General features: G+C 34.1%; 1 protein-coding gene across 20 annotated transcripts in view; it reads left to right on the plus strand.

Annotated features, from left to right (window-relative positions):
• Positions 1-26,992, plus strand: part of LOC105326845 (CLIP-associating protein 1) — a 51,680-nt gene that overhangs the window by 22,262 nt on the left and 2,426 nt on the right. For 4 of the 20 annotated variants that reach the window (XM_066085370.1, XM_066085379.1, XM_066085389.1 and 1 more), the window contains 30 exons: positions 804-868; positions 1,507-1,599; positions 2,044-2,189; positions 2,559-2,694; positions 3,579-3,649; positions 3,805-3,942; positions 4,481-4,681; positions 4,865-4,923; positions 5,846-5,884; positions 6,728-6,901; positions 9,966-10,058; positions 10,540-10,695; positions 10,981-11,108; positions 11,382-11,489; positions 13,157-13,216; positions 13,931-14,034; positions 14,305-14,368; positions 15,399-15,562; positions 15,822-15,900; positions 17,118-17,261; positions 17,464-17,678; positions 18,073-18,316; positions 18,796-18,868; positions 19,169-19,195; positions 20,125-20,169; positions 21,151-21,211; positions 22,005-22,131; positions 22,348-22,614; positions 23,064-23,132; positions 23,277-23,393. In XM_066085370.1, coding sequence (XP_065941442.1) covers positions 804-868; positions 1,507-1,599; positions 2,044-2,189; positions 2,559-2,694; positions 3,579-3,649; positions 3,805-3,942; positions 4,481-4,681; positions 4,865-4,923; positions 5,846-5,884; positions 6,728-6,901; positions 9,966-10,058; positions 10,540-10,695; positions 10,981-11,108; positions 11,382-11,489; positions 13,157-13,216; positions 13,931-14,034; positions 14,305-14,368; positions 15,399-15,562; positions 15,822-15,900; positions 17,118-17,261; positions 17,464-17,678; positions 18,073-18,316; positions 18,796-18,868; positions 19,169-19,195; positions 20,125-20,169; positions 21,151-21,211; positions 22,005-22,131; positions 22,348-22,614; positions 23,064-23,132; positions 23,277-23,393 — 3,467 coding nt within the window. Of the gene's footprint in view, positions 1-803; positions 869-1,506; positions 1,600-2,043; positions 2,190-2,558; positions 2,695-3,578; positions 3,650-3,804; positions 3,943-4,480; positions 4,682-4,864; positions 4,924-5,043; positions 5,077-5,845; positions 5,885-6,727; positions 6,902-7,407; positions 7,429-9,965; positions 10,059-10,539; positions 10,696-10,980; positions 11,109-11,381; positions 11,490-11,855; positions 11,877-12,187; positions 12,218-12,716; positions 12,771-13,156; positions 13,217-13,930; positions 14,035-14,304; positions 14,369-15,398; positions 15,563-15,821; positions 15,901-17,117; positions 17,262-17,463; positions 17,679-18,072; positions 18,317-18,795; positions 18,869-19,168; positions 19,196-20,124; positions 20,170-21,150; positions 21,212-22,004; positions 22,132-22,347; positions 22,615-23,063; positions 23,133-23,276; positions 23,394-26,992 lie in introns of all 20 variants that reach the window. The other 16 variants (XM_066085372.1, XM_066085375.1, XM_066085374.1 and 13 more) reach the window with 16 other exon arrangements.

The raw sequence follows: 26,992 nt of genomic DNA on the forward strand, positions 1-26,992 counted from the left end.
GTACATGTATAACGTTGTCAAAAGCCATAAGGAATTTACAGGTTTGAATTTAAAAATAAAAAAATTTAATGTAATTCTAATTTATGCAAATAATAAATTGTGAAGCATCTGTGTGGTATATACAGAGTGATAAATTATCAATTTGATCAATTGGCTTGCCTCCACCTCTTTTTATGATCAATTCCTCCATTCTGAAACGAATGCTAAGGTTTTTTTTTATTTCTCGGTATGAATTTATAAGATGATTATTTTGCACTGAAAAGGGGATAATTATGCATGCTTTAACTATAAGACATTTCTACATCATGTGTCACCATTTGTTTTATGCAAGGAAAAAGTTATTATAAGTTTTTGGTCCTATTTTATTAATGAATGAATGTTGTTTTTATGAATGGTGTCTGTGTGAAATAGACTGTGTATTTTCTATTTTTTTTTTTTATGTGAGGTTGAAGCAAGGCTTAGGACACCCTCAATGATTTACTCTAGGTTCTTGTGGTTGTTGCTTTTGTTGTTTTGAGCTTTTTTGGCACTTATGCAAAGTGGATACCTCTACAAAGCACCCAGTTTTTGTATTTATAAAAAAAAAAAAAACATTAAAAGCTTTATATCAGCACATCTCGTAGAGTTCGCACAGAATCTTCTGATTTTCTCCCATATGATGACTCATTCTTTGATAATACAACTGTCCTTTTCAAGTGTTTTCATTCTGAATTGTTTGGTGGATTCGACACCCAAGATAAGCATGATATGCTTTATTATTTCAATCTTTGATTTATTTATTATTTTTTTAATTCTATTTTTAGGCCAGTCTGGAGGTATGGATGAAGAACTTTTTACCAAGTCTTTTGAAGATGTTCCAAAAGTGCAGGTGGGGTTGTCTTTCTTGGGAAAATAAACGCGTAGATATCCAACAAACAAAATCTTGCACACGAAAACTATTGTATGACAAAATCTTATACATGAGTATTGCATTGTATGACAAAACCTTATACAGTAAAACACGGTTATAGCGAACACGCTTACAATGAATTGATGCTTACAGCGAAGTGATTTTCATTCCCCAAGACTTTATTACGTGTTGTAAACTTGATGGATATAACGAATTACGCTTATAACGAAGTAAAATCACCCGTCCCTGGCACTTCGTTATAAGCCTGTTTTACTGTACATGAGTACTATATTGTATGACAAAATCTTATACATGAATACTATATTACATGTGAGTCATGTGTTTATGATATATCAAAATAACTGATGTAGTTTATAATGACTATGGGGAATGCCAAGCTATATATAATTTCTTATTATGCAAAGTACTCAACACGAAGAAGCATTAAGCTATTTAATCAATGGTACAATTGAAGTAAACTAAGCTGTTTAATTATGTGTATATAGATTTTTGAAACTGAAGGAAAGCTTTCCTCTTTCTCTGACAACAGCATCCCATAACTTAATTCATAAAAGTTAATCTCTCATGCATGAAGTTATGAATATTTTTGCTTACAGATCTTTTCCTCCCGAGATGTTCAGGATCAACTATCCAAGATCCAGACCATACTGAGTGACACCAACAGTATCTGGGAGAAGCGCTGTGAGGCTGTATGTACCAGATTTATCCTCTCTTCCCTGTATTCATTCTTATTCTGTTGAATTTTATACAATTATTTTCTTCTGGATACATTATAGAATTAGGTTGATTTTTTAAAAAATTTTAAGTGTATGATATATCAGGTGAATTTCATTTCTGCAGATTTAGGAAGTGAATTACAAGGCTTTAATTTCCAGACAAATATCTTGAAGCACATCCAAGTTTTATTGATGTTAAGCCTCATTGTTGATAACTTCATGAATCTTTATAAAAATGAAATTCATTGCATATATTTACCTATATATCATTGTGACATCATAGGTATTACCTCTTGACCATTTTAAAAGTTCATGCAGAGATGTACCTTTTTGTTCTTCAGTAGCTATATTTAAAGACAGATGTTTTCAAATCTCAATACAATGTTTATTAAAACAAATTACCTGATTAATTTTCAGGTAAAAAGTATCAGGTCTGTGATAGTGGCCGGTGGGATGGAGTACGACGATTTCCAGCAGAGCATGCGGTCCCTGGATGTGAGTCTGATCACCTCTGTCAAAGACCTGAGGTCCCAGATTGTCCGCGAGACCTGCATCACACTAGCGTAAGGACATTTGTTGCGATGTTGTGATTATTAAGTTTCGGCAAAAGCTCTTGAATGATTGTGCTATAAGCAGTGCTTTGTGGAATAACACCTATAGAATCAAACCATTGCACAGTGCTAGAAAATATTTTATCAGTATGTATTGTCATATGACAAAGGCCCTTTTAGAGGAAATTATCAACATGGCTGATACTGAATACCAATTCTGTGGAACTTATAAAGACTGAAAATATAAAATTATGTTAGAAGATGGAAAATTCATATATAATGTAGATGTTGTATATCAGTAGACTTTACACTTTTAAAGGCACTGACCCTAAACCTTAAAATAAGATGCATTAGGTGATGTATTCTATTGTGTTCCTGTAGGTACCTGTCTCAGCGGATGGGTTCCCGGTTTGAACACCTGGCGGAGGTTCTGTTACCTCACCTGATCAACCTCATTCCCAACAGTGCCAAGGTGATGGCCTCCTCGGGAGTCACCTGCATTTACTTCATCATTCAGGTAAGTTCCTGGATCCTTGTGGGAGCAGGGTTTGAGGATTACATGGGGATCCCCATTGACAGCCTGGAATGTACCTCCCATTAGATACCCACATACTGTTCATACGTCGTACATAATTAATGGGTTATCAATACATTTTGAAAAAAATATCCTTAAAGCAAAGTATGTTTATGTCAAGATATAAATATTCAGATATTGGTAAATTTAGATTTTTTTTTTCACCAAATATAGAAACATATTAACTTGCTTCAACATTATAGGATACCAAGTAACCGCTTTTTAATTGCAGCGTCATTATTTTGATGATCCATTGGCATGTAGTTTCTAACAGATAACGATAGTTTTCAAGTACTGAATGCTAGTTGGATCATCTATTTTTTAAATCTTTAAGCAAATTATTGATCTAGTAAGCCATTTGGGATCAATTTTTAACCATATATTTAAAGTTTGATTTTTGCACTTAAAATTATCAATTTATACAAGCTTGCTATGATTCAGTTTCCCCTCTGATGTTAAAAGATGAGGTTTAAAGAAATAGTAGATTTGTATTATTTTAATGGATTTAAATCAAAAATGAATTATCTAATATGCCATTAGTTTGTATTGTTTATTTTTTGTACTACTGTGGAATCGCAAGAATTCATGGTTGCTCAATTTTCGTGGTTGTGGGTTGTCCTCCCCCATGAATTTACAGCCTCAAAGTAATCAAATTTAAAAGGGCTATCTTTTTCACTGAAACTGACAATCGAAGCATCCACAAAATCACACCCCCACGAATAAGCAAAAAACCCACAATCCATGAAATTTGGCCTCTACAAATTAAGGTGATTCCACAGTATTCATTTACCCCGTTGATACTGAAATACTTGTGCTTTGTTTTACAGTATACCCAATCATCACGCCTCATACCAATCCTCATTAGCAACCTTTCATCAAAGTCCAACATCATTAGGAGGTAAGCAACTGTTCATGAAAATCTGCTCCAACAAAGCAGTACCATTTGTACATTGAAGAATCACACAATTTGTTTTATTTGCATCTTGGCATTTTTTGAAACCTTGTCTTTTTCCTACCTGTGTATGACATATTTGCATTCTTCTTCTCTTTCAGACACTGTTTTGAATTTTTAAACGTAGCACTTCAAAATTGGAGTACACATTACTTAGAGAAACACATAGCTGGACTTCAGGACGCGATAAAGCGGGGAATCTCTGACGCCGACGCAGAGGCCAGGGTGTTTGCCAGAAAGTAAGTCACTACCGCAGTAACAACAATAACAATGACAACAAAACAACTGTCAACAAAACAGTGTAAACATTGTACATTTGGCTGTGTATTTTTTGTGGAAAGAGGCATCTGCTTAATCAAACACATTACTAGATGCCATGCATGAATGTATGAAAATGGGGACATTCAGCAATCTGCTAAATCAATCCACACGCTAACTTTTTTTCCCCCAATGTTGTGCACGATTAATATATTAATATCAAGAACAAAATATCATCAGCAACAACAAAACATCTACAATCATAACAATAATATCTGTATAATTTTCAGTTCTCGTCAAAATTTAGAGAATACAAGAATACAAGCTAGTCAGTTAAAGCTTAACATTCTCTAATTAGAAATGACTTATTGTAGAGTGGTCGGTTGTCTAAATGGATGTCATTTAAAAAGATAAATTCTCAAGTAACACATCCTTTTAAGGGTGAAATAGAGCCAATTTTATCATATCTCTGAGGTCTAGATGTCAATTTCTTTTAACATGTTTTCCTTTGCATTTTAGATGCTTCTGGGGGTTTGCCGAGCACTTCAAGGAGCAGGCAGACATGTTGATGAACGCGCTGGAGCCTCGAGATCAGAAGCTGCTGAACGATCAGTGCAGTGGCTCCTCCAGTAATTCTGTCAGCAGTGATTACGCTGGAAAATCACGGCCCCGATCGGCCAGTCAGGACCGAAGTACAGGGTTCGATTCCAGTACCTTAGGGTGAGTTCATTAATCCACATAAATGAGGAAAGGTACATCATAGCCAACTATGAATCATATGTGTGTATTAGTTAACACTTAACCTGTTTGATCAGAAAACGTAGATCATTGTATATATGCTTTTAAGTTTTATGAGAGCTGATGCTTTTAATTTAAATAAATCTTTTCAAATGTCATTTACAGACGAATCGGAAAAAAGAAGCATTCAAATTTTAGCTCAGCTAGGAGTGATACTGGAGCAGGTATGTTGGATTATGTTTAAGGCTAAGGGAAATAACTCTGTTGGCATCGTACATTATCATCAATGTAAATATATCTTGCAAATGAATTTTTTGCATAACCGTTTAATCATTACCTTACAGAAATTAGGTCACGTTCTCTTAAATTTTCGAAAGGTAAATTTTCCATTGCATGTCCGTGTGATAGATGTAGTATATTTTTATTATGAGGAAAATTTTAGGAGGTCTTGGCTTTTGAATGTTGTGATTGTTCAAGAAAAAAATCAACCAAACTGAAAAATATAAGAAAGTAAACCATAGAAAAATAAACCTCAAAATTAAAAAATAAAATAAAAAACCAATTTATATGCAGTGGAAATTACAATAATTCAAAATAATAGGAATAAATGCGTAGCCAGAAATAAAAAAATTATCAAAGGCTGAGTTTATTCAGATTGCTTTTTAAGAATAAAATAATTTTGTTTTGATCATAAATATTGTGAACATTTTTCACTTTACAGTATATTTCAAAAATAAAATTAAAACTTAGCATGGATAGTGAATTGATAAAGGTCACACTATAATGTCGAGTTATGAAATATCATTTGTGTATTCAATACAAGTGTATAGCATGGTGTTCACCCTTCCATCCCTATTTGTGGATTTTTCTTTTGAACATTCAATCTTGAACTTCAGTACATTTTGTTGTAACTGTTGGATAGCAAGAAGATAAATATGTTTATATATAAAGGAAGTCTAACCCTGACTCACAAAAATTCTTAATTACTTGCTATCCTTATTGGAGGCTGATAAAATGTAATGAAAATTAAGATTCTCTCGTCTTCTTTTTTTTCCACGAAATCAATATGGTTTTAAAGATTTTTTAAAAAATTTAGATTTTTTTTTTTTTGCATGAGTTCTGATTTTATTTTTGTCTCACATCCAGACGTGGATGTCAGTGGTGCTGCACGCCACCATGGGGCAGGTAAGACAGTCACATGACCTGTCATATTGGGTATCATGTGACTTTAGCGGCGCTGCTTGTCACAGTGTGTGGTGTGTTACATTGGTTTATACTAGCAGTAGAGGGGCAAGGGCAGATAATCCTCACTGTAGTTCTGTGTTACTGGTTAATTATCTTAGATTGCACTTTTGATACAAAGTTAAAGCACTTGATCAGTACTATCTCATTCTGTATTAGTAAATTTAGTGTAGCTGTATCATATATATCATAGTCTAAATCTTTGTACCTTATTTTTTTTTTTTGGAGATCAATCATTTTGGTTTTTAATGATATTCAATTTTCGGAAACAGTAAATTTCTTTCATTTTTGTTTTGAATGACGTTATACAAGTAATTTAAAATCAGTTAAATTCTTTTGTTTGTACATGTTTAGAAAAAGAGCATCATTAGCTTTTCCTAGAACAAAAACAGCAGCATCTGATATAAAAACATTTCATGGCTTTTTGTTTTGAGGGGACAGGGCAGGGGGAATAAAGATAAAATTTTGAATGGGAATGAAATTAGTTGGAGTAAAAACATAATAGCATGTAGAATTAGCACTTTGAAAACACAGTGTTTGAAATTAGAATATTGACTTTTACTGACCTATCTAATAAGGTAATATAAGTAATCATAATAATTGTAAAGTGAATTAATGGTACTAAGATTTTGAAGAAAGTGATGGGTAAATATTTTGCATGAGTAATGCTCTTTAATGTGCAAAGCAAATGTCAATATTTGGTGTAGTGAATATTATTTTAGATGATTTCTCTATCTGTGTCCGTATTGTCATTGTTTCTTGAGTTGCTTTCATGACCTCTTGCAGATTTAGACAAAACTTTAAGTAAGTCTGTTAAGGATCGCATTATCCGCTCTAGTAGTGCCGTCGATCTAGCAAATGGGATGAGCCCATCCTATTCCAGTTACGCCTCACCGAAACGGCGGTCGCCTCAAATGGCGGCTGCCTCTCGAATGATGCCAGGAGCCACTTACTCACTGCGTAAGAACTCTGTGTGTTCTGTCTTTAGCTCTAGGTGTGTCATGGCTGTCAGTCATTCCAAAAAAGGGGTGTGTCATCTGTCAACTGCATGTCATGGGTGGGACCATTTCATCTCATTTACATAAGGGGGCTTCAGTGAAAAGAGAAATTCTATTCTTTCATGCATGCTTTTTAAAGGAGAGAATATTATTCTGAAAAATGGACTTTGCATGGAGAGTTGCAATTTCTATTGCTCTCATAAAATAAGCACTGCCCTGCATGGAATCTCACGCGTCTAACAAAAATCTTTGATAGGTTTAATTTTGTGATACGTCAGTTTGAGTTGTTGTATGACTATCGGTAGTAAGTTACAGGACCTGTTGTGCTGGGTGTTGTTTTGATATCTCAGTGAATTAAGATTTGAAGTGTTGGATCAGGGACTCTTCAGTCAGTTGAAAAACTTTACAATTTTTCATTTAATTTTCTTAGTTAATAAGCTTACCGTTAATTTGTTTTGATCTCTGTAGAATTGTGGAGTGGCATATACGGTAGATATGACGCATTAAAAGAAATGTTTTAAAAAGAGCTTTAAGTACTCCTATCCTTAAACTTTTGACAAGTGTATATCATTTAATCAAAATACAAGTAAACGGAACTCAACAATTCTTAACCAATATAGCGCTTTCACTTTACATTTTATCTATTATATGGATTTTTAATTTCATCTATAAAAGTACAAATTTAAATTTCCGTCGTATTTACTCAGTTGTTTAAAAAAAAAAAGGGTCCATTTTATTTCACTTGGCTATTAGTAATTTGTATTTACCAATGCTAATGGAACATGTAGGCACAGATTTGAGACTTCGTCTACGTACCTTTACACCAAAGACAAAGTATTGAATAGGGAAAAAGTGAATTATGAGGCAAGGACTGAATAAGCAGATTAAAAGCTTAGTAAACATTGCTGAACTGTAATCAAAGAACCGGGAAGAGAGAGCGTGTGGGTCAGGGGTCAAAACATAAATTAGTCACAGTCCAGTGCTCCTGTTGTGTATCACTTGTTTTGCTGCATATACTGAGAAAAATAGTGTTATTTGGGCATAAATGTGGAGAGGACCAACAAATCAGAGTTAGCCTCCACACATAAGATGCATGGATTCTCCATATCTTTGAGATCTGGAATTGACCATCCAGATATGAGCAATTTGACTTGGTAGATGATGCGTTAGTTTTTGGAGATTTAGAGTGCTGTGGGTTTTTCAGGTGCTTACTGTTCAGATGCTCAGGGAGTGAGGCTGTGTAGAGACGGGTCAGTTATGAATGGGACATGTAGACACCTGGGTCGTAGAAATTGTGACAGCACCATGTATCAAAGCCTGGTCTGTGTATTTAGAGGAGATTAAGGAGATTAGCAGAGATTAGGATTGGAGTCAGTGTCCTATGATCTCATAGTCTTGCATGGAGTGGACATTATGATGTACCGGTGGAAGAAGGATTTTTCTAATACATATTATCTGTAAAATAGATTTCTGATGACCTAAGGATATTTCTTCGTTTTTTCTGGTACATGGATGGACAAGTTGATTTCATGATCAAACTAGAGTTTGTTCTTCATAGAAAAGGAAGGAGTCTTGTTCATTGTTCTCAGTGGTGATTTAAATATTTTGTATAGTGTTATGTTCCATTATGTACACTGGAAAATAGTGAAACATTTGTGATTCGAGTGTGTGCAGTGTATTTGAACATGCAGTGAACAATGATTTTGAATGCAAAGCTGAAGAAAAGGGGCATAGAGACTGTGAATGGTTTACCTACCAATGTTAGCTAGGTGTTACTGGATGACCGTCAACAATGGGATCTTGTGATGTTAAAAAGCAGGTCAGGTTTGCTGTGTTTCCGTATGTGGTAGAAATTCCTCCTCGAGGACCGGAATGGGATGAGGATGATGAGGAAGGGTTCTTCTCCGGGGAAGAGGAGTGGGAGGAAGAGGAGAGTGATTTTGTGGAACCAGTCCAGGGTAATCTTGTCTCTTGATGTTAGTTAGGGGTATACAGGTTCTTCCTAATAAATCCTGTGGACAATGAATTCAGTTAATACAAATTGGCTGTAAGTTCACATAACTTTTCAAAAGTTTGCTTGGTTTTCGTTTTGAAAGAAGTTGGTTACAGTTGGGTGTGGTTTTGGCAGGTGTAGTAAGGATTTAAAATAACTCAAATTTGGAAAAAGTTATTATTGTTGTAATTTGTATAGAAAAAGATTAAGTTCATTTGCCCTGGAGGTACTTCATCGCATCATCCTCATATGATCATCCATCATGACCCTACTCATCCTGGGCCCCAGGGAGGGAACTTGACATCATTTCTTCACACCATCACTGGTTTGACATCTCTTAGGAGGCAAAAACAGGTCAACAGTCGAGGGTCGGCCAGGTCAAACTCACACATTTGATGCCCATTGGCTAATGTCATACGGATTCACCAAAAAATCATAATTTAATCAGATGTGGCAATCCAATGTTTTGTCCTGTTGTAAAATAATGAAAGAATTGTTTGTAAAAGTCTTTTGTCTACAAAATATTTTGTCTACAAAACCTATGTATTTTCTGCTTGGCTTTGTTAACCAATTTCTTACATGTATGTATATAATCAGAAACAGTACTAATGTTTATGTGTATCGGAATGCTTGGTGTATGTAATTAACTGGTGTATGATATCAGACAAATCATAGAACATGTTCTTAAATTGTAGCAGAAAGCTATCCAATAAAAAATCCTTCAGGAATATATCTTACAGAATGAAATATGCCTCATAATATCGATACAAGCATGTTAATGGAATAAATTCAAATTCAAATCATGCATTCTTAAACTTTCCATTTACCTATTTTGATAGCATGACCATGAAGGAAAACAGTTCAATGCATATATGGTCTTTTAAATTATATGAATCAGTCATATCTCTGTTGCTTTAGTTTCCTTTTTGTTGATATAGTCCCCTGTTGAATAATGGCTGGAGGTATATTGCTCTCCCCTTTCTCTCTATTGTGTGGCTGTGTCATAGCGGTGCGACTTGCTTGTTACTTTCAGCACGTCATCGAAGTAGCTCAACTCATCAAAATCTTGGCACCTTGGATCGTAATAGTCGGACCCGCAACAAAAATGGTAGCTCCCAATCGCAGCGTAAGTACCAACAACAAAGACTTATCCTCCATTTTCAACCCCCGTTTCCCTTCCCCTGTTTCCAGTGTTTTCTGGATCCTGATTGGACGGAATAAAAAGAAATTAACATGCTGCTGATATACTAACATGAGTGCTCCTGTAATGGAAATCTTTAAATTTAATCTAACATGATTTATATCAGTGTTCTTAGTTATTATTGTATTGTAAGACACCATTTGATGATCATATCATTAACCATTGAATTGTAGTAAGCTTTGCTTTTACCAGTGTTTGTTAACCCTGGCTTTTAATAGTACAGCTTGAAGGCTTATACTTTCAGAAGTAGTCCCATTTGTATCCTCTCTTTACAGCATTTTGTTCATGTATTTGTTTTTGTTTGTTATAAAAAAACCTTGGAAGCATGAGTTCTTTGCCGCTTTCATTACAGTGAATTTTCTGAGCCAGCAAGGTGTTTTATGTGTTTTTTTTCTGTGATTTGCAGCCAATAGTAGATCTAGTTCACCAACCTCCAGAATCAGTTACTTGACACACACCCAAAAGGACCCAATGACCCCAAGGTCAATGAGGAGGTCAGGGGCCGCTCGCAGTCAGGGGGCAAGTAGGGAGGGCAGTCCCAACAGGGTTCATATGCAGCCAGGTAGGTTTTTCATTTGATAAAAGTGAATGGAGTGTGTAGGTGGTGTAAATTTTCAAGCACCCAGATTAACATAATATTTTGTTACTGGTAAACTAATTTTCGTAATGCATTTTAAAATTTGGAAATCAATTAGATGGCTTTGTCAACTTTTTTTCCACCGTTTTTCAATAAACTATTTCTGCTGTAACTGAGGCATAATTTTTTCTATATCAAGTACATACTGAGTATGATTTTGGTTTATCTTAGGTTTGTAAAGCTACTGATACACATTTAAATCTATTGTAGGGAGAGAGAGGCGCTTAAGTGGTGGGAAGACCCTGCCCACTTCTGCTGGCAGGAGGAAGGCCGGGGTACTTGCACAGCGCACCCTCAGGCCAGGGCAGGATGTAGAGGAGGCACTCACAGATGCACTGGTGAGGCACAGAATTATACAAGTTCTGGACCCTGGGGGCGAAAAAACTAAGACGAGCTCACTTTTGAACTTGGTCTCACTTTTTCATTAAATGTTCCTTATGAAGAGGGGAGACTTGAGGTTAAAAAAAGGAGTTAGTCCAAGTTTTATGGCCATGGGTCCTGAAGTTGAGTTGATTCAGTATTAAATGAGATGGAGGAAGGATAAAAATGTTATGTTCCAATGGCTAGCAAATTTTTGTATTTATTGAACATTCACAACTCTTTCTTGACAGAGAACTCAGAACAGGCGGCGGTATGAGTACGACTCGGATGATGCGGCGAGTGAAACCTCCAGTGTGTGCTCAGAGAGGTCCTACAGGTCAATAGGGCAAACCTCGGAGGTAAGGAGCATTCTGTTGTAATAAAACCGTAAACGGAGAAAAATGAATCAACTTTACTATTTTAAAGCTGAATTAATGAAAGTTTTTCATGAAAATGAAGTATCCATACCAATTTAATTATGCAATTTTGCCATCAAATGTACATTTTATTTCTGCAAATTGAAGACACGTCATTTTGTGTTGTGTTCATGTTTTTCACATCATGCTGTCTTTCTGTCTATTGGCCCACACTCGACTATAGTTCAGATGGCCATGCAAAATCATATTGATAATACTTTCCACCATGTACATGTACAAACACTGAAGCCATGCTGTTGACCAGCACACCTCACTGTCTTGATCAAATCCATGTCTGGTCCTTTTCAGTACTATTTATGGGGATATCAGGTATAGACCACTCCACACAATGGCATGGCACACTCAGTTCTGGAGACGATTGTCAATGTTTTACACTTATTAACCATTTGTGTGACCGTGTGCAGTATTCTAACTTGTGGTGGCCCGTTGTTGCACTGTAACATTAACAATCCCGAGGGCTGGTTGGTGGGATGGTTTGGAATGGAGAAGGAATGGGGGTGGGGATGATAATTAGCGAAATTCCCATTCCCCGAGAGTCAGGAGTTTCCAATTCTCAATTATATTGTTTGACCTCATGAGATATTTTTTCAAAAAGTGTTAATAGGTAGTATTTTATACAGAGTCGCTTCAAAAGAAAAATAAGAACACAGGTAATGCAAACGTGGACAGAAATCCACCTTTTTTCTATGAAAAATTATTCTAGATCTCATCTTACCTCCGCCATTGTAACGTTATTACAGTTGAATTATTCTGTCCTTTCCCTTTGAGAATGGTGATGCGATGAATTCACAGAATCTGTAGTCGTCTTGGGAAGAGCCTGCAGGCATGATTCTCAGACCACACCAAGTCCTCAATGACACTCACTGCATGAAATCTCCTCTCTCTCTCTCTCTGATGATTATTCCAAGCCTACAGTTTGGCCTTTTTAACCCTATAACCAAATACTTTCATCCATCACTTGTCTTCAGTTTTTAATTTATTAAGTTTTGGGTTAATTAGTTTTGTTTATTATTTGTTTTGTACCAAATGTTTGGTTGCATCTGTGCAGGTCATTTTTTCCAAAGTGGCAAATTTTTTTTTAGACTGAGTTAAAACTATTTGAGAATATGTGGCTTTTGATTGGCTTTTTCTTTTCTTCTGCTGCTAAAGGCCTCATCAACTGATTTTGATAAGTGGTATTATCGTCTACCTACCCCTACACAGGTATTACAAACCCTGAACGAATCACAGATGTCGTAACGCAGTAGTGCTTGGTGTTGTTCTATATCAATTTTTTTTTCCAGATAAAATATTTGCATTGTGGTTGAAATTTTCTTGCTCTCACTTTTATTTATTTTTTTTTTTTTAATTTACAAAATATCTGTGTCTTATGCAATTTTTGGTAGTACTTATAGTTTTGATTTTAGGCTTGATCAAAATTGCTATGGATTTGCATTTTTAAAAAAAAATCATTTAGGCATGTTCAGATTTTGAAGCTACTAGATTATTTTCATTTCATTTTTTTTTTATTATTTTATGTCATTTTAGGGCATAAATTCAAGTTAAATTTAATTTGAATGGTGTAATCAATAATTTGATTTCTTGGTTAGTCTACGAGTAAGGATTCAATCTGTTCGCCTCCAACTGTAGAAAGTGTGAAAACCCCAAAGGTAACAAACAGTATTTGGCAAACCAGCTGTTGTCAGAAACAGTTTACTTTGGCTTTGTAATTGTGTTGATTTTTTTTTTATATCTAAAAATTATTATTAAAAAAAGTTAAATTTTCAATCAGTGTGTTTTTTGTTGCTTTGGACTTATTGTTAAGATTATTTAAATACTGAAAGTTAAGAATATTTGCCTTTCTATGATAGTTTTCTAATTAAGTAATGCTTTCGAAGCAAGAATTGTGCTATATTGTATAAGAAACCAGCTAGAAAGTTTTCCTGGATTCAAGTGCATTTTGTGTTTGGCTTGGTTTTCAGAGAGCTCTGTTAGTTCTGGAAATGTGTTTTGACATGATGATGCATCTTAATTCAATTGCATGCAACAGTCTTTATTTTCAGTGATAACTGCTTAACATTGATACACATGTACACTGAGTTTGATAAACACATGATAATTTATAATATCACAATATCCTTAAAATATTAATTTTATATAGAATATAGCAATGTGGGTATAAAATTGAATTAATGCTAATGTTGCAATTTTAATTTTTTTTTCTATCTATGTTATTTAAATTTATCAAAAAAATAAAAATAAATAAACTTCATAATTAAAGAAAAACTTGAAGTGTGGATTTTATGCTTGTTTTTAACTTGCTTGATTCATTTTAATCTTGATTTATATTTCTTTCTGTTAAAATTTCCTTCTTGTTTTTGTAGGACACAACAGAAATTATTGCGTTGTTAGGGAGCGGTTCCCATGGCGATAGGAAGGAAGGACTTATAGCACTGCAGAACCTTCTTAGGAATGGCAGATTTTTAAGGTACTTTAATATTTTGATTAAAAAAAATTTCGATGGGTTACTTTTAAGTTAACAAGTTGGTTAAAAAAAAAACTCTTTCTGTTTCTGTGAAGTAAAAATTTATTTGGAAATTTATGTGTTTGAACAATTTATATCACATTTTTCCTCTGTTTTGATTAATATAGAGACCTTTAAAAAAAGAAGAAAAAAAATTGTATGTTGTTACTGTTGTTGAATGAAGTGTTTTTAAACAATAGATGAATGAATTCATGTTCTTAATTGTTTTTTCAGTCGGGTGGAACTGCAGAAAGTGTGCGAAGTTTTTAACAGAATGTTCCATGATCCTCACAGCAAAGTAAGGCACTATTCAAGTCTTGTGAAGGTGTAATTCTTTGTGATGTTAATAAATAAGAATTATTCTGAATAAGTATACATTTGTTTAAATAAAATAAGGCGAACGTTTTTTTATTAGTTGGATTACGGATCCGCCGACCGAATTTTTTTGACTTTTAGAAAAAAAATAAAATGCACTTTTCCAAATTTTTTTTTACTGACCGACATCAATTAAAAGAAATACAAAAAATAAAATAAAATGACTGGTGAAAAATATCAATAAAAACCACATAAATTTGTTTCATTCACGAAAAAAAATACCTTAACTTTTACACTTTCGGTTTTAAAATTGATCGGGTTTGGAATATGGACTTCTCTATCACACACGTGCCATGTTGTCTAACGGTGGTTTGTGTTTTATCATTTAAATGGCATACTTTCACATACCTGTCATTTGCAAAAATGACATTAAACTGTCGTTTAAGACCTTGAAACAGTGTTGTCCCACAGATACTGTGGGGCAAGCGGTGTCAGAAGTTCTTGAAAGTGAAAGAGCCCACGTATTATGTTTCAAAGTTTTCAAAGTAAATCAAAGTTTTTAAGTAAATCGTGTGTCAATAGAGGTGTGAGACATGCGGTTAGGAATGCCCTGAAAGTGGCCCAAAGACACACTTAAGCATGTGTACATGGAATAGTAAATAAAAAATTAAAAAAAATAAAAACATAAGACATATTTTATTTTTTTGAAGTTTGCCAGGTTTTTTATTCTTTTTTTTTTTCGACCTACCGACCCAATTTTTAAAATAAAAAATCCGTAATCCAATTTTTAAAAAAAATTTCGCCTAAAAATCGTTAAAGGGATGTAGAACTTGCCATTGCAGAAATATTACTGCCAATTAAACTTTAACTGAGAGTGATTTAGAGTTGACAAATTGATTGTTCTGTAATAGTTTCAATAAGATTGTTATAACAATTTAAAACTTGTTGAGCAGTAATATAAAACAGAGCGAAATAGTCTTCTAAGAAATTAATTTACTAATTTTGTTTTGCAGGTTTTAAGTTTATTTTTAGATACATTAGTTGATTTGATTCAAGTCCACAGCCAAGACTTGACCAATCAAATGTTTCCATTTTTAACTCGTCTACTGAACAAGTCTGGACAGGATTTGCTGGGCTCCGTTCAGAATCGGGTACAGAGGGCCCTGGATGCCGTCAGGTAAGTCATGAGGAGGGAGATCAAGTAAGGGTGGATTATATTTGTGGGGTGGGGTACGTGTAAAGGGGTGTAGATCATTCTGATGTGGAAATGATAATTTAATTCCTCAAATGGATATAGAGTTCTGTTAATTGCATTTCCAAAAGAAAGAGGTAAAATTTCATCACAATGTACGGGGTACATGTATAACTCCTGTCCAGAGGACAATTTAAAGGTGAAAGTGGCAGCGATGTGATTGAATCTCTTTCATCTTTTCCAGAGAAAATTTTCCAGCAGAACAACAGTTTAGTGCATTGTCCAAGTACATTGTGGATCAAACTCAATCAGCCAGTCTGAAGGTGAGTAGTTCGAAATGGGATTTCTCTATACCCATGTTTTGATGTTCGATCATTTTCAATTCATTTTAATTAGTTCATTATCATTCAATTGTAATTCATTTTCTCCTAATTTGCATTAACATGTATAATTCGTATAATTTGAAAGCATATCATGTGTATTCTAATATTGGATAAAGATTGCATCAGTTGTGCATTTGAAAAATACCATCTTTATTTAGTTTCTTTATGCATGATGATTTCATGTCAGAATGAAATGTAAAGAAGGGTTTTTTTTAAATTGGTATTGCATTGATAATTTCTTGGAATGAGAATTTCTTATTAATTCAATTTTTTTTATTTTAATTTTGCCAACATAGCCAAAGGTAACCTTTAAAAATGATCCTTTCCTTTATGTCTTATAATGGCCCTGTGTGCTTTTAAGATATGTATTGTCATGAAATTTACATTTTCCTTCCATTGGAAATCTTAGTGTAAAATTTTATAAACTTTCTTTAACGGGTTCTCAAAAACCTTTTAAAATTTTTTAAAATTCCATGAAAAATATCTTGTCATTCAAACGAGAAAGTTAATTAAAGTATATGGTTTTAGTAATTTCTGTTTTTCATCGGTGTTAGAACTAACTCTTAATAACAAGCATGATTGGTGTATAGAAAAAATAATTTTCATCTAGGATGTAGAATTTGTTGGATTAAACTTGTTTTTCATGTGGTTTTAATTTTGAACACTATGCTAGCATGGAGTTAATGTTGTCAATTCAAACTGTGTTGTCAAAAATGAGAAGCAAAAGAAAAAAAAAATTTTGTTTTTCTACATTTCTTGATGAATTACAGAATTAAGGGTTCATGTCTGTGTGCTAAATGTGTCAGTTACTCAACAGGAGGTGGTCTTATTCTTGACTCTTTTAAAATATTTCACTGCCTGCCCTCGTTCTGTGTACAATAGCACATGTCTCGTAAATTGCTTCACTGGTGCCTACAGCTTTGATAAAGCAAAGAGAAAAAAACCCATTAATACTCCTAGCAATATAATAACTTTATTTGCAATTTTATTAATCTGCAGTGTCAGCTGGGCAGTAATTTCAATTTGTTAATTAGGCCAGTCATGTGAATTTTATTTTATTTTCAGCAAACAATTTGTGGTAATCCTTTTGTATTCCTTTTTGAAATTTTCTCAAAAAGAAATGAAAGCTAACATGATCAGTTTTTGCGTACCTCTAGGTGAAGGCTTCTCTGTTGAACTACATGCATAATCTGGTGTTAGTGATGAATGATACAGACTTTGTCAACTCTGCCGACACGAGGCTTGTGCTGTCACGCATCATCAACTTCACGACGGAACCCAAAAGTGTGGAAGTCAGGAAGGTAGGTTTTGCTTCTACATCATCATCATCATCATCATCATCATCATCAATAACATGAACTTGAGCAAAATATGCAAAAATTTCCAGAAATATGTGTAAACTTGATTCGATTGTCATCTAATGTATAATATGAACTTCATGACTTTAAATAAAAATTTGTTGTTGACAACAGTAATTCATTTTTCTCATGTTTTAATTTTCAGGCCGCCCAGTTAGTACTGATTGACTTGTTTAACCTGAATGCCCCAGAACTGTCTATGATGTTGACAAATCTGCCTAAACCATTCCAAGACAGTGCCACCAAGATCCTACAGACCCACATGAGGAGTGCCAGTCGTGAGAGTCGCGACAGTACCAGTGATGTGCTGTCACCCAAAAACGTCACCCCACAACAGAACAGGAGCCGACCCCCCTCCAGGTAAGGCTGATGTTGTGCATTTAGTGAAGGAGTTTTAAAAGTAGGAATCTTAAGAAACATCTTGCACATTTGAAAATTTTAGGAAAAGAGCTCAAAGAAAAAAAACCCCTAGAGATATTGTCGTGATTTATTTTAATTTGTTTTTTTTACCCTGATATAGTCATATTTGATATCAGGAGGAAACTTAATGACATTAGATACAGCACTTCATTGCAAAGAACATGAAGTAATGTAGTGTAAGAGTAGCTTTGCTGAACTTTTTAATTCTGTGACCCTTTTTGGAGGGAATCTTAGAGTTTATTTTCATCTGAGGAATACGTTGCTTTTACTATTGAATTACTATTGAGAATCTCATTCAGACATTGAATCTGATGTTGTACTTGATGTTTTCCAGGGGTCACCATGATGAGATGGAGACAGAGAACATGAACCCCGAGGACATCTACAACTCCATCAAGCAGACGACGACCGACATTCAGAACCTGAGCTTCCACAGTAAGCTAGAGAGTTATGATCCGGTCAAGAAGAAGCGGGAGTTTACCTCCCAGGACAGCGGGATCCAGGATCTCCGGAACGATAGTCCAGATGCCGTTGATTCCAGGAAAGGCAACTACAACCCCTCCCAATACTCAGATGAGGTGACGCTTGCTTTAACTATACATACCAATACGTGATGCATGATTTTCAACGTTATTTTGTGAAAGATATCAGTTTTAAAATTTTCACAGACGTTATTGATGATTTTATAAAAAATGTAAAATTTGTAGAATTGTCATGGAATGATAATTGAATTTTAATTTTATAAGATTTTCAAATTGTTTTTGAATATTGCTGGGTATTCAATTTTTGAATAACTGAAAGGGGACTGTGGATCAATGGAATTCATAGAAGCTTGATTGTTGTAAAGTTGAAAAAGCCTGCTCTTTCTTTATTACATGTAAAGCATACCCACAACAATATATCCTGATGAACCTGTAAGAATCTTGAATTACGAAAAAATTGGCCTCCTTTAATTTGAATGACTTTACAGAGGTCATAAATGATGTGATCCTTGGAAGTTTGGTGAAATGTAAGCTATACGAAACAATATTGGATACAACTTTCTGTTTTGTTTTAGGCAATGAATGGGTACAACAACAGGTCTCGCCTAGCAGATGCTGAACTAGATGATAGTGAACTATTTAACGAAGGTAATAAAAGTTTGTGAATATTAAACACTGTTATATCAGTACACGTCTTTGTACACAACTTCATAAAACATGTTCTTTTGCCAGAGAAGATTATATTTGTATATGTGAGTTTACCAGCAGTACAAATATAAACAGTTTCTTGCTGCATGTGTATATCCAAATATTTATTGTTAAAAACTGTATCAAAGAAAAAAAATATTAGATTTTGATGTACATTTCAACTCAAGAGAATGAATTCAGGCAAGATTCTTGATTTCCGAATTTGTAAAAAATTGATTAAAAATTTCCTGAAATTTTCAGACTTGATAAACTCAATAGTTCTTCCAGGTTAGTTGTGCTGGCCACTGGCCTGTATATTCTGTAGCGATATATTCCTATTTACTTATCTGTGTTCATACATTTACAACCTGGTATTTACTTCAATTATCTACCACTTTAAAATGTGTATCAACTAAAAAAGGGGAAGAATTTTTTATTGAAATTTAAAGAAAAAAAAAAGGGGGTTGGGGTTGGGTGGGGTTGATATTTATGCAATACAATATTAGATAATCACAATATGAATATAGCACTGTAGATTAAAGAAGTTTTTGTAGTACTAAGTAAATGTACGTTAGTAATAAAAATAATGCTAATACTGTATGCTTTAAAACTTTAAGGTTTGGTGTAATTTATGAGGAAATTTACATATCGTTGATATCACATGTAATCTTTAGCCTGGCAAGCACAATTTGTGGTGGCTGATATTTATGAATTCATGCATCACACTTTGGCTTTTATTTGCAAAATTTTGCTATAAGCATTCTGATTTAGTATCTCATTTGGTTTACCTGCTATTATATTCTTTCATTGTGGTTGCAGTAAGAATTATGTGTTGTTAATTACAGATGTTTTGCTAGAAAGGAAGATGGGATTTTTTAAAATTATTATGATACAGAATCTTGACATATATTTTACTGAATTTTGATGAGTTTTTTTTTTGAAGATTGGAAATTGGGAAGGGAAGATAAATTTGGGGAAAAAAAATGTTTTGGAAAAAAAAATAATTTAACAATAAATGTCTCCGGGGGGGGGGGGGGGGGGGGGGGAGAGAGAGAAATCATGCATTTTAAAACTACACATATTCATTTTATTGCATTTAATCATTTCATCGTCATGAGTAAAAAATGCTGTAGAAACTAGATTTTTTTTCTCTGGCCGAGTTAATAAAGGTCAAGAATCATTGCTCCAAAGGTTACAACCTATTTGTTTTTATATAGATCCCTGGAAAGCCATATTAGGATTCTCATGCTCTGAGCATGATGGTAGGTCATTTTCATGGTGTTTATTTTGGAATCCATTTTTTGTTCCCCTTTTGTTATGTGACAGTTGTCATGTTCACTGATTAAAACTTAACTTTCTAACTTGTAATGTAAGTCGCATGCATAGTCATGTGACTTTAGAGTGAAAGTTCCTATATAGTCAGTGTTTGTGTTTTAATGTATGTATCCAAATCAAGGAATGGAATTTTTACTTGTTAAATTATTCTAGTGCTTCTGATGTATAGTAAAGGACAGCTTAGGTAATGTAGTCCTTCCCCCAAAAATTGTCCTAAGGAAAAAGTGGGGAGTCTACATTATTGCAGCAAAGTTTACACATTATTATTTTGAATAGCTATTGTTTAGGGTTTTGTTTTCTGCACCATTAAAATGTCATATATCATTTTTTCTTTGTTCTGGAAGTTTTCACTGCATCCAAAATCATTCTCACATTTTTCAAAACTAAATGAGAAAAAAAAAACAAAAACAAGGGAATACAGTGCGTTATGAGAATACCTCTAACACAAAACTAATGTGTATGCATGCTTTTATGTAGTATTATTTGCCTGCTCAAGTTTCACTTTCACTTTTGTGTTCATATTATAGTTCTGCACCATTATCAGACTCTCTATAAATCATAAATTAATCAGAATCCTTGATGGAAGCTGGTTTGGAATTACCATGTACATTTATATCATATCATGTTTTGAAACAAATCAAATTTCATTTATCTGAAAGCATGTGAAGTATTTTTATGTTGGTTTGAAATTTTTCTAGGTTAGTTGAATTATGTTTAATAAGTCAACATTAGTTATCATATATAATTTTCTTATATAAAGTTATATTATGATATATGATTTGTATATTCTTTCCTTAAACATGTACAGATGTATTATCTTTCATCATCATTGTATTTATTTAAAATTTAAAGATGAAAAAAGAAAGCCTTTCATTTGTATAAGACAAGATTTGTTGATGTCATTTCAGAGTCTACAGATAATGATGTCATCACCACCATTTTAACGGAATTATCCAATCATAACAAGAGGTGAATTATTACTAATAATTACAGGAGCACCTGTAAAAATTTCTTAAAATGTGTACCAGTAAATATATAAGGAATAAGGAATCATTCTTTGAGTACAATTGTATTATGAGGTGATAATTTTGGTCGGGGCGTGATCAAATCCAATACAGCCCGAAGGGCTTAATGATAGATTTGATCACGCCCCGACCAAAATTATCACCTCATAATATTCAAAGAATGATTCCTTATTACTAATATTTATATAATTTTAAGCCATCGTACGATTAAATATTTAAATATCAATAAGCAAACCGCGCTGGCGCCTCAATTTGGCGTCATTTGTATTATGGGTTATATAGTACAAAATCGATACGTAGTGTTATCACAGGCGAAGACACTGGAAAATGTAAATATATATGTACAATATGACTTACTGTATACATTGAAATATTTTCTCCCCATTTTATTTTCGCCCCTTTCGCCCATATTTTCAGTGGACAGATTTAAGACTCTGTAAATTCCTTTGTCTAAGGTTATCTCTCTTTTAACACAACTTTGTTGGGGGGATTTGAGGACAGAGTGAAATTGTTTGCAAGTGTAGAAAGGCAAAATAACACGGGGTGAAAGTAACCCTGTATACAGTATTCATCAACATTATTTTAATTTTATTATATGGTACCTTATCTATTTACATGTATGTATTATGTTTTGGCATAGTTATAAAAATGGTTTTTAAAGCATACTGTAGATTGAACATGAAAAGATGTTGTATTTACATGTGTTTTAAATCTGTTTTAATTTCTTTGATTCCCAGGAATAATGAACGAAAGGATGCCATGCTTTCCTTGATCAAAATGACGAGAGAAGGAAATTTCAACTTCTGGGATGAACATTTCAAAACCATTCTTTTTGTTTTATTGGAAACTCTTGGGGACACAAATGTAAGAAAATAAGTAAAAGTGCATACATGTACACAGAGTGAAATGAAAACTTTCTGTCCTCTATTTAATCATTCTAGCACTCATAAAAATAAAAACTTAGTGGGAAAATTTCTGAGACATAATTATTTGCAAATCTTGAAAATATTACTAGATTGAATGTTAATGTTTTTGGTAGAATGACAATGCAATTATGATTGTATCTTTAATTTTTCCCAGGGCCATATAAGGGCATTAGCATTACGGGTACTTAGAGAAATTCTTAAAAATCAACCTAGTCGATTCAAGGATTACACAGAGCTGACGATTCTTCGGATTCTGGAGGCTCACAAGGACTCGGAGCGGGAGGTGGTGCGATCGGCGGAAGAGTGTGCCGATACGCTGGCTAATTACCTGCCACCCGAAACCTGTGTTCGAATCTTGAACCCCATCATCAGCACCGCTAACTACCCGGTCAGCCTGGCCGCCATTAAGATGCAGAATAAGGTGGGCATCATTGTAAATTGGCATACTGTGCTTCCTATTCATGATTGAAAGATGACGTGTATCATATAAATCAGATAATTTTGGTACGATGTAATATTGTTGGTTTTATGGCGGATAACAATAAATTTCCAAAGAAGTAAAAGTTTGTTATTTATTTGAACTGAAAGTCTTCGAAAATATGATATGTCAGTATATGTATTCCAAACTAGTTTGTCAAAGTAAAATTTTTCCAAAATATCTTGCTGCCAGTTTAATAAATACTTTAATTGCATGGTAAATGCCAATTTTGTCCTGAGTAACCATCCTTTTTCAAGGTTTACTGTTTTAACCTGTTGAGTAAATACAGTTGGGTACAATTTGACTAGGATTGATGCCATTGCTTTCATTTCATGCCTCCATGTATACAAAGTGTTTATGTATTAAAGTATGCATTGTTTGTCTTTCTTCAGGTGCTAGAGCTGTTACCTAAAGACACATTAGAAGCACAGATGGCAGAAATCATTCCTGGATTACTAAGGGTAAGGAACCTGTATATAGACACTTCAATTGGCGGTGTTAACCTTCAAATTGATATTTCACTTTAATGTCATTTGCTGTCAAACTATGTGTTATTTTGGTCCCATTCTTTGAGAGGTGTGAGTGTAATATTTTCTGTCTTCCAGGGATATGATGACCAGCAGAGTACAGTCAGGAAGTCGGCTGTCTTCTGCCTGGTAGCCATTTATCTGAAGGTCGGCGAGGGGATCTGGAATCACCTCACTAAGCTCAACTATAGTAAAGTAAGTACAAAAGCTGTAGAAAAAGCTGTATCAAGCTCAGATAGGTTTTGATGTCTGTAGATGCTGGTGTAATCTTGTTCCTAATCCCTCTTCACATCTATTTTAGAACAAGACTGTGTTAGATTTATTGTAATGCATGTGTATCAGTTTCTTGCCTTCAATCAAACTTGCTTGTTTTGTGTACTATGCAGGATATTTCATTCATTTAAGCAAAATTTCTTTGACATTCGGTGCCCAAAAACACAGTGTATAAATACATGCTAGATGTTAAACAGGTATGGTATCTGTTGTGATCAGTGCAGACATGTAGCTCTAGGATAGCTGATAAAAATATATAAAGGAGTGAGGGAGGATGGAGAAGTTAGTGTTAAAATGTGATATAAACCAGTCACTCAAACTTCCTGTTCCTGCTGAGAGCTCAGAATTCTGGGATGAACACGAGGCAAGGGAAGTCACTCTTGCAGCTTTGATAATCTTGGGTCATTACTGGTTGTTGTATTATCAGGAATTTCGTATTGGAATGCAGGAAACAAGGTTGATGTATTCTGTGTTAAGACAAACTGTTAGCTCATTTACTGTCAGATTACGGAGGGTTTATGGAACACATTAAATCAGGGCTAATATTGGATGATAAATGAACAGAACTTGATATTTACCCTTGTAATCGGTGTGTTGAGAGGATCACACCCAGCCCTGGGAAATCAACACATACATCACTCGGGATATCAGGTTGTTTCCACTAGTTTTTAGTAGAAAGAAGATTACAAATTTTTGTATTGATACTCTTCCAGGCTCAAGTTATCTTGGTGCAATCAGGATTGGATTATCAGTTAGGTTCGTTAAATCTTTGGAGGATTAAGATATTACAACAATTAACAGATATACAGGAAGAGTTATTATTGTTTATACGTTCACATCATTTAAAGGTTTTATTTTTGATTTCTTATCCAGCTATTGAACTCTGAAAATAAAGAGTGAAAGAATTTTCTGACTTTACATTGGGTGTGACCTGAAAGATAAAAGAAAGTTAAATGTTGTCCTCCTACCTTATTCACTGATGAGCATTAATCGACTGTATTGAAATAAGAAATTTTAAGACAGGGTTCTACATAGAATATGAATGACTGTCCTCTATACAAGAGTATTCTTGCAAGAAATGAAAAATTGATTGCACTTTAATGTATGCAAGTAGAAGGGATAATCTCTCCAATCAGACTAGAGTTAAACTCCCCTTCCTCTCACTCTCACTGCACACAAAGTGTTAAATGGTGCTTAGTAGACTTTGAACATTTTCCTTTAATATGGCTTGACGATTTAGTGCCTTTTTATTCGGCATCTCTTGTATTGGAAATCACAAGTCAGTTAAATTTGTATTATTCATTTCTCTGTGAAAAAGAGATAATTTGTATGGTTAGGAATCTGGATTTCATATGTATTTTATATTTAAGCAACAGTCGGGCAATTTTCCATTTAATTTAAAAGATGTTATCAGACACTAGTGGTAATCCATCAAAGAGGTATATTCCAAAGAAGATTTTAATGTCGGCTATTAAATTTGCGGTGAATTGATGTGGGTTTTGTTTTGTTCTTAGATAAGTGTGATGCAGTCTTGAGTGATAAACAATATTATCATTTTTGTGTCAGGGCCATGAGAGCTTCAAGAATTCTTTTTCGTAAATGAGAAGGTGTTAAGAAGAAGGAATACATATTAAATGTGGAGATCAGGATTTAGGCAGCTTGCAGTGTAGTCATACAGATATATCTTAATAAATATATCTGTGTGGTGTAATGTTTATATGTTAATGCTAAGCCACATATGAAAGGGGTAAGGTGTTTGCACCGGGATTTGAACACCACCACAACAGACCACCGCTGAGCCAAGCTTATGGGGTTTGCTCTGTGGAAGGATTGGCCAGGGATTTGAGGGGTAATTGAATTTGATGGAAAAATAAAACTGGAAAATTTTCTCCCCATCTTATGTAATTCCTGACAGAGAGACATTTTCGGGCAATGAAATTGATGTGTGTACTTTTGCTTGCGATGAGTTTGTAAACACAAGATGAGTAGTTTGTTTTACAGAGGCTCTCGGCCTTGTTTTTTGTTTTTGTGTTAGCAGTGAGGGAGGTTGGTTTGATGAAAAGGTGCTGTCAAACGATGCCTCTGGTTAATAACCAAGTGAATACTCACTGTAATCAAAGAGCCCAGCATCCATATTGTGTGTATATAATGGTGTTAAATTCACCAGGAGAACTTTAGGAGTTTGACTTTCAAGCACTCTCTCTCTTTCACACATTCGAATTTCTCCACATTTATATTTTTCAGCTTTGATAGATAATGAATTCAGTTGTTTTTCTCTCCTAGCCATAATTCTTTTTTGGTAAGAAGATGTAAACGATATAAATTTGAAAGAAGGGGGGAAATATTATCACCTCGTAGGTCTCAGTTTACACCATATAGATAGAGATTTGACATAGATGTGCTTCTTAATCAGCTTATTTGACGACTATTTATGCACCTTATCATACACTTGATTATGAAGTCAACATTGAGATGCAGGTGTCCTCTCTGCATCGGAATTTGAATTTGATGCTTTTGAATTTTGTGATCAGAATCGGCTGGAGAGACAAAATGCTGTGACTAGATTTATGGGAATATGAAAATGCATTTTATGAATCTGTAAAGAGTTCAAAGTCGTATGTGAATAGATTAGGATCTGTCGCTTGCCTGCAATATTTTTCATGCCGTATTCCGGTTTAATGGTCCATGCAGTTTTTTTTTATAGCCATTTCTTAAACTTGAAACGATTCATAATTTAGATGATATTCTAGCTGATTCTCATGGATCCGTTCAATGGACGTCCCTTTCAATTTAGAACATTCTTTCATTACTATTTATATTGTTTATCTGAAATCACGTAAAAATCAAAATATTGAAACGATTTCAGACTAAACTGTCTTCATATGAAAAATAAAAACTTACACGAGTGATATAACTTTTATAGCATGGTAGATATCTTTTTTTGTTAAAAGTGTCCAATTAAATTTAGTGCGTGCCTCCACATATAGTTTATGGAGCCCACCTATTACCATTATCAGTGCAGTGACATCAATGTATCTCTTTTCAAAATTTAAAAGATAGAAAATTATGAAATTATGGTCCAATATTTAATACAGCCGGGGTATGACAAATCTCGTAAATCTCAAGTTTTTGTCAGCGATAAATTTCCAAAATTATCTGGGCTGTAATTTTAGACACATCAATAATGTGATTTGTAGTAGGATTAGCAAGTGCAGGCTATTGGAGTAGGTGATATATGATTGTCGTTATCTGCTGAAAGAAAATATATCTCGTGAACAATTTTGACTCACCTTTTGGATTTATGGAATTATAAGACCTGTTTTTTTAATGGATTGATCATATTTCTAAGTGTGAGGTATTTTAACTTTAGCCTAATTTAGTTTTAAATAAAAATTTAGAAATACCTCACACTAGCAACTGGATAATGACCTATAGGGTAACCATGTTTGTTACATTAGGTCCATGTGAAGAAAAAATTGTTTTCTTTCCCTTTTGAATGTTTAAAATAGAGATTGGTAGAT

The sequence above is a fragment of the Magallana gigas genome, chromosome 5 (assembly GCF_963853765.1).
Source record: "Magallana gigas chromosome 5, xbMagGiga1.1, whole genome shotgun sequence".
Classification (NCBI taxonomy): Eukaryota; Metazoa; Mollusca; class Bivalvia; order Ostreida; family Ostreidae; genus Magallana; species Magallana gigas.